The sequence below is a fragment of the Bos grunniens genome, chromosome 19 (assembly GCF_055505025.1).
Source record: "Bos grunniens cultivar Pamir isolate PY7600 chromosome 19, Bosgru_T2T1.0, whole genome shotgun sequence".
Taxonomy (NCBI): domain Eukaryota; kingdom Metazoa; phylum Chordata; class Mammalia; order Artiodactyla; family Bovidae; genus Bos; species Bos grunniens.
Window position 1 is genome coordinate 43,369,004 of NC_141183.1, and position 13,217 is coordinate 43,382,220.

Consider the following 13,217-nt stretch of genomic DNA (forward strand, 5'->3'; position numbering starts at 1 on the left):
CAGACATCCTTAAGTGACTGGGAGGGGTCATCCCTCGCAGGGCCCTGGGCTCACCTTACGGTCCCCACCGCTGCAGTCCTGATAATACTTGTGGTTTAGAAGGTCCCGGGCAAAAGATGCCATAGGCTGAACATAGCGGGCAACAATCTCATCCAAGTCTTCAAACTCCTGTGGGAAGAAGGTGAAGGCCCCAAGTCTCACATTCTGAACTGAGATCCAGCCTTTCAAGTCCACTTGGAAGATAACCTATGGAGGGGAGGAATTCCCCCAGCCCTCCTGCTGTAGCCTCATTCTGCTGCAAAGTCCCTTCAATGTACCCATCTGTGTGAGTTGGGTCTAAGTTTATTAGCTTACAAGACACAAAATCCCTTACATTTTTAAAATTTATTTGGCTACATTGGGTCTTTGTTATTGAGGCACGAGTGCACCTGCTCAGTAGCTACTGCAGGGAGGTTTAGTTGCTCTGAGGCATGTAGGATCTTAATTCTTCAACCAGAGATCAAAATCACACCCCTGCATTGTAAGGCAGATTCTTAACTCCTGGACCACCAGTGAAGTGAAAGTCTCTCAGTCGTGTTCGACTCTCTGTGACCACGTGGACTACACAGTCCTTGGAGTTCTCCAGGCAGAATACTGGAGTGGGTAGTTATTCCCTTTTCCAGGGTATCTTCCCAACCCAGGTCTCCAGCATTGCAGGCAGATTCTTTACCTGCTGAGCCACCAGGGAAGTCCATAAAACCCTTTAGATCATAACTTTAGTTCTCCCTTAGCGCTTGGGAACAGTAAGGGCCTTCATAAAATTTCTCTCCACTGAACAGAGAAATTTGGCCTGTGTCTGCCTGAGGACAGAGCACTTGCATGTGTATTTTCTCCTCTTCCTCTAGTGGTTCTCTAGATAGTCTATTCTAGAACTTGGAGGACAGAAAAAGAAACACGATATATACAAAATTGCTGTCAAATTACTCATTTCGTAAGGGCCCTGAGTTTTGCTGTCCTGAGTAGCTAGAATACATACAATGCACACAAGTGACTACCATGGAAGGGGCTTCTGGAAGCAGGAGTGGGGATGCTAGAGTGTGCAGGGGCTGCCTCTTACCTCACTGTTGATCCACAGGGTGGCTCCCAGGCTGAAGGCATTTTCCTTGCCTTCTTCCCGCACATCCACGTGCTGGTAGATGCCGTCACTGACCTTCCAGGTCACTGTCAGGTGATTCTCACCCTTGCTGCTTGGTCGGATGATCACATCACCCTGGTCCATGGTTTCCATCATTTTTTCTGCTTGCTTAAAATTTATATTATGGAAGGATGGGTGTGCAATCACTCGCTTGATATACGCTAAAGAGGGCAGGAAAGAAGCATAGGTCAGCTGATGGGATGGGGAGCCAGCCCAATAAGACAAGCCATGGCTAAATTTCTGATCCACTACTAAATTCTGAGACTTTCACCCCCTCTGGGTGTGAAGGATGTGTTAACTTGGGCTCCTAGGGTGCTGGGAGAATGAAATTTTAGGAGTCCCAGTGCATGAGCAAAGAAAATGTGACCCAAGAAGACCCTAGCACCCAGCCCGGCCTATGACTCCCTTTCCTGCTGCCTCTGGTCCTCAGCCCCTCAGAGCTGAGCACTCACTCCCACTGGGAAGCCAAGTAGTCAGCACGCGCATCCTGGGGAGGGAGGGCTGCCAGGACTCGGGGTGCACAGCATGGCTGGGAGCACTCACTGGTCCGCTGCTGCTTCCGCTTCATGTCCTCCTCCTGCTTGTGGTCTGCTGCTTCGGCATCGAAGTCATAGTAGGTGTCCTTGGGCAGTTTCCACTCATTGTTCCTGTCCATGAGGTCTGAGGTGCGGCAGGTCAGGTCTGCACTAAACTTCTCAATGTCAATCTTCATGATGCGGCAGTGAACAGTCATTCCCACCTAGATCCACAGAACATTTGAGCTGCAAGGGACAGAGACGGTCTAGCCCGATGCCCTGTTTTACACGTGAGGACAGCAAAGTCCAGGCAGAAAGGTGGACAGACTGTCCAGAGCCAGCCGGCTACTGAGTGTCAGGATAGCAGGAGTTCCGGGCTGAGTTTGGTCCACAGACTAGTTTGTGCCAAGTACTGATGCCTCCTGCTCTAGGCAGAAACACCAACTGGAGTCCCTTGGGATCTGTCACTGGCACTATTCTCTTTCCCCATAAAGTTGCCCAATTACTGTTCCTAGGGTGTGAGCCAAGTCTGGCTGCCCTTTTTGGAGGAAAAGCAAAGTAACAGTTTTTCTATACTCTCCCCCTGATTTGAGCCCTTCTGTTTTAAGAGTGACAAAACCCAGTCAATTTGCACAGCTCTCCTGGAAACTGCCTTAGCTCCATTTACAGGTATACCTCGGAGACATTCCAAGTTCAGTTCCAGACCACCACAATAAAGCAAACATCATAATGCAGTGAGTCACTAGAATTTTTTAGTTTCATAGAACATATAAAAGTTATGGTCATAATATAGTCTATTAAGTGTGCAACACTTTTTTTTTTTAACACTGTTATATTTTTAAAAAATTAAAAATTTTAATTAAAATTTCTTTTATTGATAAAAAAAGGCAAACCATCACCTGAGCCTTTAGCGAGTCCAAATCTTTTTGCAACACTAACATCAAAGATTACCGATCACAGATCACTCTGACAAATATAATTAAAAAGTGTGAAATATTGTGAGAATTGGCACAAATAAATGTAGCACAGAGACATGAAGTGATCAAATGTTGTTGGAAAAAATGGTACTAATAGATTTGCTCAATGCAGGGTTACTACCAACTTTAAATTTGTTTAAAAAACAAAAAAAAAACAATGGTATCTGTGAAGGGCAATAAAACGAGGGATGTCTGTGTTAAGAATGTCTTTCCCCAGCCTTCCTAAGTCCATGGTTCTCAGGGGTTCACGACACTTAGAACCAGAGATTTGGCAGATCTGGTACCACTAGCAGATGTCACTAACAGGATGATCCTGGAAAAGGCACTCAAACTTCTCTGAAACCAGAAGATAAATATTCCCTTTTCCATTGGACTAGCAGATTTGAGACAACATATATAAATATCAAGGGCTGGAATCCAGTGTGTGCATAATAAATGGCAGCTCTGACAAGAGAAACTAGAACAGAAAGGGAACTCAGCCTTTCTGCTTCACAGCATGGAATGCCAGGCCTTGCTTCCTGCCCGCCAGACTAAACCATGGCTTCCAACACAGGAAGGGCTGGCAACTTGATGAAATTTCACAAAAGCAGTGAACAATAACTGTTCCTCATTTGGGTAGATGCTTCTTACCCTGACTTCACTCAACTGGCTATAAATCCTCCTGAAATGTTCCCCACCAGGAGCCCCTGGAAACAGAGCCTAACTCCTGGTGGGCACAGCCCAAAGCCAGCCTGATTTGGGCTGCTGAAAACTGCGCCAGATGCCTTAGCCCTGTCATTCACCTACCTTCACTCGTTCCTCTGGCCGCTTTACCACTTTGTCACTGAGGAATTTGGTGGGGATGAAGCCAGTGACACCATTGTCTAACCGTGTTTTGACACCGATGGCCTGGCCTGGGCATGAACCGCTGTCAAAGTGGTTCCAGACCTAAGGACAGCATCAGGAGAAGAGCTTGATCATTAAGATTCTGGAGACCATACAGTCAGGAAACAGCTGGCAGGAATGCTGTAATTCATCTTACCACTGACACTGGCATCACGATGTGAGAACACGATGACTCAGCCACCCAGCAACACAGAATTTGAATCTCCCCCAGGTTCCCTGATGCAGAACTCATGTTGGCACCACTGGCCAGCAGATCAACCTTTTATGTTAATTTACTGTATACGTCCCTCCAGCTTCAACTGAAACCCCTCCCTCCCATTCTGTCCTGCCCTTCTGAGCTTAAGAAATATCTGTTTGTCACCTCAGTGAACCAGCACATCATGGCTCTTTTACATCCTTGACGAATCTCACCAGTTTCTTTTACTGGGTAAAGTTGAGAAATGGTCTGTTTTACTATCTGCCTAAGCAACATGTGAAGATACAGAAAAAGGTTCAGGATGGCTTTTATGAGTTCTAACCATGAAAAAAGCAGATGTCGTCGAGAAGACTGTGGGAAAAACTAAGATGTGTGTGGAGGATGAAAACACTGAAGGGAGTCTACAGATACCTTCTAACTAACATAGGGACACCATGCCCACCCTGTATGCAAAAAACGCATACATTTCCTCATGTCTCTAACTGGCTGAGCAAGATCCTCAGAGAATGGGAAACAAGGATTAAGGGCTGAGTGAGAACAGAATAAGAGCACATAGACCATTTCTGACCAGCAGCACACGGAGGGACTTTAAGTTAGGCCTGTGTCCGTTCCGGATCTCTTCCCTTTTTGTGCACTGCCACGGTAAAGTGTCACCTAAACTACTCCCATTCTCGACGCCTTTCTAGAGCACTGAGATCACGCAATCACAAACATCCAGGGACCATAACAACACTGTAGCACATACCTCGCTTAGTTCCGGGAAATTGTCTTGCTGACAGAAAGGGCACTGCCACAGCCCCGTCTCATCGTTGCGGATTGCCTGGTCGTAGCTTTCGCCCTGTGGACGCCTATGGGCGATGCCAGTGACGTTGCAGATAATGAGCTTTCCTGCAGGAAGGGGAAAGGAGGAGAAGGAAGGGAAGAGAACGGGGGGCAGGCTGAGAGAACTGGAGAGGTGACTCCTCCCCACCAACTGTTTAGTGACAGAACATCTGTCCTAGAGCATCTCCCCTGATTTCCTTCACATCTTCAAAAAGGGAGATCTTCCCTTCATTTGATGACAGGAAAATGAAGCCACAAGACTGACCCTATGAACACCTCACAAAAGCAGGTTAAAAAGCACGATTCGACCTTGCAACTCGAATTTGACTTCCAGCTTAGGGCTCTACAATCTTTTTAAAAGCTTCCCTGGTCTTTCCCACTCACAGTACAAGCTGGCCTTATTCTGCTGGAATTACAGTCTGACTCGAACATGCACAGTAAACACTATCCCATCACCCCCTCTTCTCCTCCTCCAACTAAAGAAAGCAGACCCAGGATTTACCAATGTAGAAGGTCTCCGGTGTCTCTTTGGTTAACATATTGAAGATTTCCTCTGTGTTGGGGGAGCGGTAGGCTGTCCGGAGGTCCTTATACCGACAGCTCAGCTCCGCTCGGATGTCGTACAGCGTGATGTGTTTGTCACCATAGCCCTGGGGAAGAAGCCCCCATTAAGAGTCTTGCAACTGCTCCCCAACCTGAGCCACCAGGGGTTTCAAAGAAAGGAGCAGCCAGTTGGCTCCTGTCAGGGTTTCTTTTCTTTCCCCACAACATGTACTAAATCAGCTTTTCAAACTATTCCTTAGCCATGGAACACTGTTATACGATAAAAATGCTTCATGGGGACCTCCCTGGTGGTCCAGGGGTTAAGAATCTGCCTGCCGACATGGGGGACACAGGTTCGATTCCTGGTCTGGGAACATTCCACATGTTGCAGGGCAACTAAGCCCTTGCACCACAACTACTGAGCCTGGAGGCCCTAGAGCCTGTACTCCGCAACAAAAGAAGTCACCACAATGAGAAGCCTGTGCACCAGCATTAGAGTTGCGCCCACTCGCCACAAGTCGTCCCAACTCAAGAAAGCCTAAGCATAGCAATGAAGACCCAAAGTGCAGCCAAAAAAAATCCCCCAAAACCCCTCATGGAATCACAATGTGTGAAACAGACGCAAAACCACACAGTTGGAGAGGAGTTAAGAGGTCCCAGAAGGAAACTACTACCCCCCCATCCCAGCTCCCCCAAAACATGCCCCCCACAATGACTACAGCAGTCTCTGAGACGTCCTTTGCTCCTTAATAAGCAGACTGAAAATCTCCTTGAGTAAACCCAGTACTGCATGGGGAGGGAGAGGATCAAGTCTCTCACACTAAAAGTACTGGGGCTTCTCTGAGGATGTGCTGCCTGAGTCTCTTCTCGTCTAGGCCAGGCCTTCCACTCTGTCACCCACCTGCCTCTCTAGTTCTTCTGCAAAGGCATCAAGGTCCAGGTCCTTGAGTCGCTCTGGGTTTTCCAAGATTTCTTCAAGGGCCCCCGCAGGGTTGGCATCCTCAGCTGACTCATCGTATTCCAGAGCATCCACCGCCATTTTCCTGGCCCACTCATAAGTCTCAGGGTGAACTCGGGAACCATCAAGGACTTCAATATATGAGTCAGTGCTGAAGGAGAGGCAGAAGAGGAGCAGGATATATAACAAAAAGCTTCTAGTAACAACCCAGATGTCCACCAATGGGGAACTGGTTAAATAAATTAGGGTACCTCCATACAATGGAATACTATACATCCATTACAAAGAATGAGGTAGGTCTGTGTGTGCTGACATGAAAGATGGCCACGATATATTGATAACGTGAAAAATGCACTGCAAAACACTATGAACCGTATGATCCCATTTTTGTAGTAAATGGGTAGTTAGTAAATGCATAGCAAAAATAAAATTTAGAAAAGTTGTAGTATACATCAACTTGTTATGGCAGTTATCTCTGGGGGGTGGGATTATGGGGGACTTCCACTTTCTGCATAATATTTTTATATGTTATTGAATTTTATATGATGAAATTATATATAAAAGTCTTATAAATAAAACAAGAAGGGGGAAGAAGACCTTTGAGAATTTGCTGACAGCTACTTTCCCCCATAAAGCCTTCCCAGGCTGGTCTTGCCCGTGCACTCACATGGACCTATGTTATTCGTGGAGTGTTACAGCAAAGCTGGGTGGAAAATGAAGTTTTAGAACTTGAAGCCTATTTCCCCACTGATTTCCATTACTGAATGAGGAGCTATGTGCCCGTGGAAAAGATCCTCCAAAGACTGAGTTGATAACTTCTGGAGAGGAAGAGGTCAATAGTGAAGTCCAAAGTCCAAGTGAATAGAGAACTTTCTCTCAATAACATTATCTCAGAACATAGCAAATCTCTCTCCCCCTTTCTTATCTCCTCAGACCCCCACACTCCTCTTCCAATGCCCCAACTATTCCCACCCTTATTGAGCCACAAAAAATCACAACAGCAGAACAAGTTTGTGTTTACTGAACCAAGTCTTATGTTTTCTGTCCTCAATTGATAAACTAAGTTGGTTCTTTTGATGTTTCCCTCACAGAAAAGCTTCACATAATTGAACTGATCTTTTCCATAGGTCAGAGGCTCTTGACTAAATAAAGATTCTTGGCTTTAAAACGTTTCCTAATTTAAATAGTCTGTGGCCCTTTGACAGCCCTAATCCCCGAACCCCCAAAGCAAAGCCCAAGAGAACTCCTCTTGGCCCACCCAGGCAGAGGGCATCACCTGTCCCCCAGGGAGGCAGTGTCAATCTTGAGGAAGCCAGCGCAATTCATGAAGACTTTGGGACCCATGTGGCACATGGTGACCAGCTGAGTCCGGCTCTCGAGCCTGGTGTTGTTCTGTTTCAGAATCTGGAAGAGAAGCCTGGAGTGAGCAGGAGCAGTAGATAGGCCCCACCTCCTGGTCTGTTTCCAGGTCTCTGGGAAACCTTCCACAATGGGAAGCTGCCCCAGCACCCCGACAGCTAACTGAGCACTGAGCAGTTAGCACAACATACTGACTGCTACTAAAAAAATTATCTTAAAGAACTACACTGTGCCGAGCAAAGACAATACACAGCTAATGCACAGCTTCAAAGCTGATGTAAAATATACACTCAAGTACCCATCCCACATCAAGAAAAAAATTACCACAAATACTCTTGAGGGTTGCTACATGCCTCTCTCTGTACTGAAATCCTTTCTTTCCTCCGGGGGAAGAAAAGCCCACTATCCCAAGGTCTGTGTCTAGCATACTCTCACCTTCCTCTAAATCATGGCTTAGGCTCTTTTCTGTGAGCCACCAGAATGCGGTAGCGACGACCAGGACTGCGGCCACCAAGGCTGGAGTCTGGCCCTGACTCTCACTAGCTGGATGACTCCAGGCGAGTGCCTTTACCTCTCTGACCCTGTCCTTTTGGTCAAACCATGCTGGGAAAGTAAAGGGTTAATGAAATAAGAACTTTCCTTTTTTTTTCCTGATTCAACCCAATCCTACCTTCAGGAGATGGGTCCCTTTTCGAGGTCCTAAGCCACAGACATACTGAATCAAGGCCTGGCTGTAGGGGTGGGCAATGGCACGGTTGACATCAACTCCAACCTCATTGACTCGGTTGATGAATTCACAGTACAGGGCGTTGAGCAGCTCTTCTTTCACCACATGCTCCTGTCAACACATAGTAGGCAGGGATAAGGTTACTGTGCCACTCTGTCCACCTGGGCCTACTTGTCAAATCCTACTCACCTGCAATGGGTGAAACTTGAGGCATAGGATGTCTTCATCCGAGCTGCACACCTGGGCAAACTCAATCAGAGGGTCCTGGATGCGCCGGGCCAGGGAGACGGCCTGTCTCAGCACAGGAGGGTAATCCCGGAACTCTGCCTAAGGTCAGATGAGGGTCAGCAGGGCCACAAAGTCCCCTCAGCTCTAACAGTCAGAGGAAATCCAAACTGCCTGGCTTGATGTCATGTTCTCTTCTCTGGGACCATTTTTCCTGGGACCAATTTAATCTCTGGGGCTCCCAACCTGAACTATGACTGGCATGATGGGAGATTTTCTGCAGAGGTTAGAGAACAGGTGCAATCCTGCGGCCCTGACAATCTTTGCTTCCCTATCTCCCTGGGGCTGAGAGTTCTTGCCTGTGTGAAGCCTAAGCGTGGGCTCCCGCCTTACCTCTGATTTCTTACTGTTCATATAGAGGATGGCCAACTCGTTGTCAATCAGCTCCACCCCAATAGAGGACAGCTGCTGACCCTGGTCCAGCTCATGCACGATGCGCTTCACATCCTCAATCAACATCTGGGCATCCCTGGAGGAAGGAGGGGTGCTGCTCAGGGATATTTCTGGATAGTTTCTCAGAGATGAACCATCTCAGGGCTGGGAGCAGGGGAGAGAGCTTTGAAGACAAAGGGGTACAATATTCCAGGGATACCCCCTGGAAGTGGGGGTACCATGTGTTATCAAGGCTCTTCACAGGCACAGAGCAGGTTCAACAATAAAGGATGAGTGGCTTTAGCCAGGCCTGGCCCAATCGCCTGGTGCCCCTCCCTACCTGTTCTCTCCGGCAACTGTCACCACGTGAGGCTTTTTGTTCAGAAGGAATTTCTTCAGAGTTTCAATGTCTTGAGCCTGGAGTGAAACAAAATTGGAGCTAAATGGCTGAGGACAGGGGAGATTTCTAACGCTTTTCTCTCCGTAAGTAGCTTGAGACCTTACAAGACCAGAGAACAATGATGCGTCATGCATTGTCTAACTGGAACACAAAACAAGGTGACTAGGAGCTCTAGTTGAAAATTAAACATGTTAATCTTTCCTATGATTACTGTATATCTGGCTTACACGTGAGCTGTGGTTAACATACTCAGGTCTTTCTTTTAACACGAACCACTGCCTGGCAGTCAAGACTATTCTGATCTCCACTTTAAGGTTTTTTTTTTTTCTTTTTTAAAAGAGTTCTTTGCTGAAAATTATGTTTTAGAATGGAACTCTTGTCAATAAAATGGAAAGATACTGTTATGTTAAAAAAAAAATCAGAAGGATACACATGAGATGAATTTAAATTTCTCCTTCCATGGAAGAAACACAAATGCTGAAGGCAGGGAAAAGGTCGGCTTAATGCCTCAGTGGCTTTCAGCTCCTGGAACAAGCTGACCCAGATGCGGTAAGAACAGAGGCAGTAATGGCAGCTCCCAGAAGCACAAGGCCTAGGAACTGGCTTCAAGTCAAGAAGCCAGTTCTGTTTCAGATCTTGAGTGCCATCTACTGCCTATGAAAGTGAGACTTATCCCAGGACTTAAGAGGATAGTTAACAGGTCAGAGATCTTGCATGAGATATTGCGTAGACCATGAGTGCATATCCCCACTGAATGACAAGACATGTTGAAGATGTACTCTTGATAACCAGTCCCAGACACCTGCCTTCTTCTCCCGCTCTTCCTCTCTCCATGCAGTTCGCCGTTTGGTAAAATGAGGCAGCCGGAGGAAGTCTGTCACTTCCCCTTCACCATTGACCAAGGCGCAGAACACAGGGTGATCTCTGCCAGCCCGAAAGAAAAAGAACCATGTGATAATCAGGTCTATAAGAATGAGTAAGAGAAGAACAAGATTAGGGAGACAGGTAAGGGGTGATGCCAGGCATGCAGAACAGGAAGTTACCTGGCAGAGGAGAAAGCAATGCCTAGGACCCGGATGCCCTTCCCTTGGTTCTCATCCATAAAGTCGTCGTCTTCTTCTACTTGTTGATCTGGCCGGTAGGGCGCCACCCTCAACCAGTTGTAGAGCTTTCGACTACAGGCCTGGGGAGGAGACACACCAGTCACTATGGCTGTCAGGCTCGCCAAGTGTTACAGAAACAGGGGCAGACACATATTTGCAAAGATCATACTTATACTTGCACATGTTTCTAGCCCTTGGCAGGCTTACAACCTGAAGGCACACCTTGTTCTTAACAATAGGAGAGTACAGAGGCCAGTCACATATACGAAGAATGTGTACGGGGTCGGGGAGGGAAGGAAGAGGCTCTTCAAGGGAGGTCTTAAGAGTGACCCATGACCTTGTGTGCACTCCCTCTCAGGTTATGCCCGGGGGGTTTCCGTTAGCTACAGGATAGCTATTAAGGGGTGCCTTCATTTTCAGCTCTAGCCTGGGGAAATTACATGACTGAAGGTTGTGCTGCTCGCCTGGCATGCTGCAGTCCATGGGGTCGCAAAGAGTTGGACACAACTCAGTGACTGAACTGAACTGAAAAGTCGAGTCCCTGTCCTCACCTTTATGACGTATTCTTTGGCTTCGGCCAGCAGCTTGTTCTTGAGCTCTTTGGCCATCTGCACATACAGGAACTGCTGTAGAGCTCGCTCGATGGCCATTGTGCGCTGCCGGTTCCACTCCTGCACCTGATGGCTGAACTCATCTCGGTAGTAAAATTGTTTGATTTCTTCAAAATACGTCTGGTCACTGCCATAGCTGAGGAGATATAACAGGGTATCAGGAACAGCGAAGAGGTGGTGCCTGAATGCCCTTGAACACTGAGTGAGCCAGAGACAATGGTGACCCCTCCCTCCAACAGACTCCAGACCAGGCTTTCCCAAAATAACCCCAGGCTAGAGCTCTGCTTACCCTTCCACTCCCTTCATATCGATGCTGATATCAATGGTGAGCAGCCCTTCATCTTCAGCCAGGCAGATCTTGAGGAACTGGTCATCTCTCAGTTCCTTAACAGGCTTGTTCTTTAAGTACTTGAAGGAGTAAGCATAGTGGGCCTCATCCACATCCTGCACAACAAGAGGGAACCATCAGTCAATAGAAAGACTGGGCTGGACCCTGGGAAAGGCCAGCCTCTGCACTCAGGCAGACAGCTCAGCTAAGCGTGAAGGCAAGAAATTCAGTTCAAACAGAGCTGGACTGTAAGCTGGATCAAAGCCCTTCAACTGGCTTACCTTTCTACCTTTCTTAGTGGGGCTTATATTGAGCTTGGCCCTCTCCTGGAAAGTCTGTCTCAGCACCTGCCGGACGAGGGGCTCTCGGGCAATCTGCAGGGCTACCATGTAGCGGGCACCTTCCAGCACGGCTTCCGGGGTAGGGAACTGGCTGCAGGGAAAATGGAGGTGCTGCAGGATGAGGACACCTTTGCCCGTAGGTTCCTCCTCTCACCAGCCAGCTACTGCAAGCCCACCTGCAAACATAATCCTTCGCCAGCTCCAAGGGCTCTGCTGGAAACTGCTCTGTCTCATGCCGCTGGTAGCTATCCCGGAGGTTTTCCCCAAATTGCTCAGGAGTAAGCCCAAACTTTTTGGCCAGGCCGTCTAAAGCAAATCAGGAGAGATAAAGGTAAGCCAACAGCAGGACTGAATAACTTCTTGGTTTTCAGTCTAAAACTGCAAATTCTGGGCAGTAAATTTAAAAAGGATCACCAATGAGCAGGAGCAAGATGCCTCACAATGAACAATGAAAATGCTGGCTTTAAACAGAAGCAGAAGAAATAGAAATTTTCTGTGGAAATTAGTTTAGCAAAAGAATTTCCCAAAGATAGGATGAACTCTGATCATGTGTTTCCCACTCCTTCAGGAATTACAGGGAAAGCTGGACCATTCCTGTGGCATGGATTTGGGTTATGGGAGCAAGTGTTAGAAGTGGACTGGTGATTCACTCAGCTGTCCTTTAAGTCCTCATCCTACCTTCCGCTGACTATCGGGGAACTTATACAATTAGATTTTACCTAGCCCGGCGCTCTGGCAGATGGTGTACATGTCTCGGCGAGAAGCCTGCTTGAGCTCTGGCCCTCTCTGCTCTTCATCTTCTGCCTCCTCACCATCACCTGGGGAGAAAACATGAGTTACTCTTCTGGCTTCCAGTTACTTCCAAGGATCTGACACATGGAGAAAAGCTCCAAAGTGTAATGAGTCAAAGGCATCCTTGGAAAGGCCATGGCCACCAAGCCTCTGGGTTTTCTTTTTCAACACTCACCTTCCTCATCTCCCTCTTCCCTTACACGCTTTAGCTTCTTGCGGCTGGCCTTGGCGGCATTCTGCATCTTAGGAATGTCACGACCATAATAGAGCAGGAAATGATTGTAGACATCTTTCAGTTCATCCATTGATTGAACATCCTTGAGCCTGGAGGGAAGGGACATAAGACCTCAATTTTGTCATGGAGGAAGGGTATACCCCGGGTTTGCTACAAGAGGTACAATTTCCATGTGGCAAGATCCCAACTAGGATGGATGCCTGTGTACTCCAATTATCAGGGACACACAATGGCCCTAAACCATGACTTAATTGCAATCAAGGTACTTTCAAGAAGGAATATGTCAAATAATTGGTGGTTGTTACAAATGGCAACAAAAAGAAAGAGACAGATGAGGAAGCATGTCTCCAGTTCAGAGTCCTTGAGACAGTCTTTGTCCTTCCTTCCCGGGTTCATGCCACTGGCCATTAACATCACCTGCTTCTCTCCCACAACCCTCTCTAATTCCAGGCTCACCAAGCCACTTTCGGGCTGTAGTTTGGTTTCCCATGTGGCTTTTCATACAGGTAACATAAATAAGCAAACATGACTATCTGATCCTCTTAACCTTTTATACCAATATGGGTAAGTAACAGGAATTTGCCTGTCAAAAAG

The 13,217-nt window shown here is 47.3% G+C and overlaps 1 protein-coding gene across 3 annotated transcripts in view; it reads right to left on the reverse strand.

The window, feature by feature from the left end:
* The window catches only part of SUPT6H (SPT6 homolog, histone chaperone and transcription elongation factor), a 31,192-nt gene that overhangs the window by 4,428 nt on the left and 13,547 nt on the right, over positions 1 to 13,217 (reverse strand). For all 3 annotated transcript variants that reach the window (XM_086360043.1, XM_086360042.1, XM_086360041.1), the window contains exons 12-31: positions 12,564 to 12,712; positions 12,316 to 12,414; positions 11,773 to 11,902; positions 11,537 to 11,687; positions 11,217 to 11,371; positions 10,868 to 11,063; positions 10,257 to 10,396; positions 10,020 to 10,137; positions 9,154 to 9,230; positions 8,775 to 8,910; positions 8,346 to 8,483; positions 8,100 to 8,267; positions 7,347 to 7,474; positions 6,014 to 6,221; positions 5,072 to 5,219; positions 4,493 to 4,635; positions 3,453 to 3,593; positions 1,718 to 1,913; positions 1,097 to 1,335; positions 55 to 168 (exon numbers count right to left, since the gene is read on the reverse strand). In XM_086360043.1, coding sequence (XP_086216169.1) covers positions 55 to 168; positions 1,097 to 1,335; positions 1,718 to 1,913; positions 3,453 to 3,593; positions 4,493 to 4,635; positions 5,072 to 5,219; positions 6,014 to 6,221; positions 7,347 to 7,474; positions 8,100 to 8,267; positions 8,346 to 8,483; positions 8,775 to 8,910; positions 9,154 to 9,230; positions 10,020 to 10,137; positions 10,257 to 10,396; positions 10,868 to 11,063; positions 11,217 to 11,371; positions 11,537 to 11,687; positions 11,773 to 11,902; positions 12,316 to 12,414; positions 12,564 to 12,712 — 2,974 coding nt within the window. The remainder of the gene's footprint in view (positions 1 to 54; positions 169 to 1,096; positions 1,336 to 1,717; positions 1,914 to 3,452; positions 3,594 to 4,492; positions 4,636 to 5,071; positions 5,220 to 6,013; positions 6,222 to 7,346; positions 7,475 to 8,099; positions 8,268 to 8,345; positions 8,484 to 8,774; positions 8,911 to 9,153; positions 9,231 to 10,019; positions 10,138 to 10,256; positions 10,397 to 10,867; positions 11,064 to 11,216; positions 11,372 to 11,536; positions 11,688 to 11,772; positions 11,903 to 12,315; positions 12,415 to 12,563; positions 12,713 to 13,217) is intronic.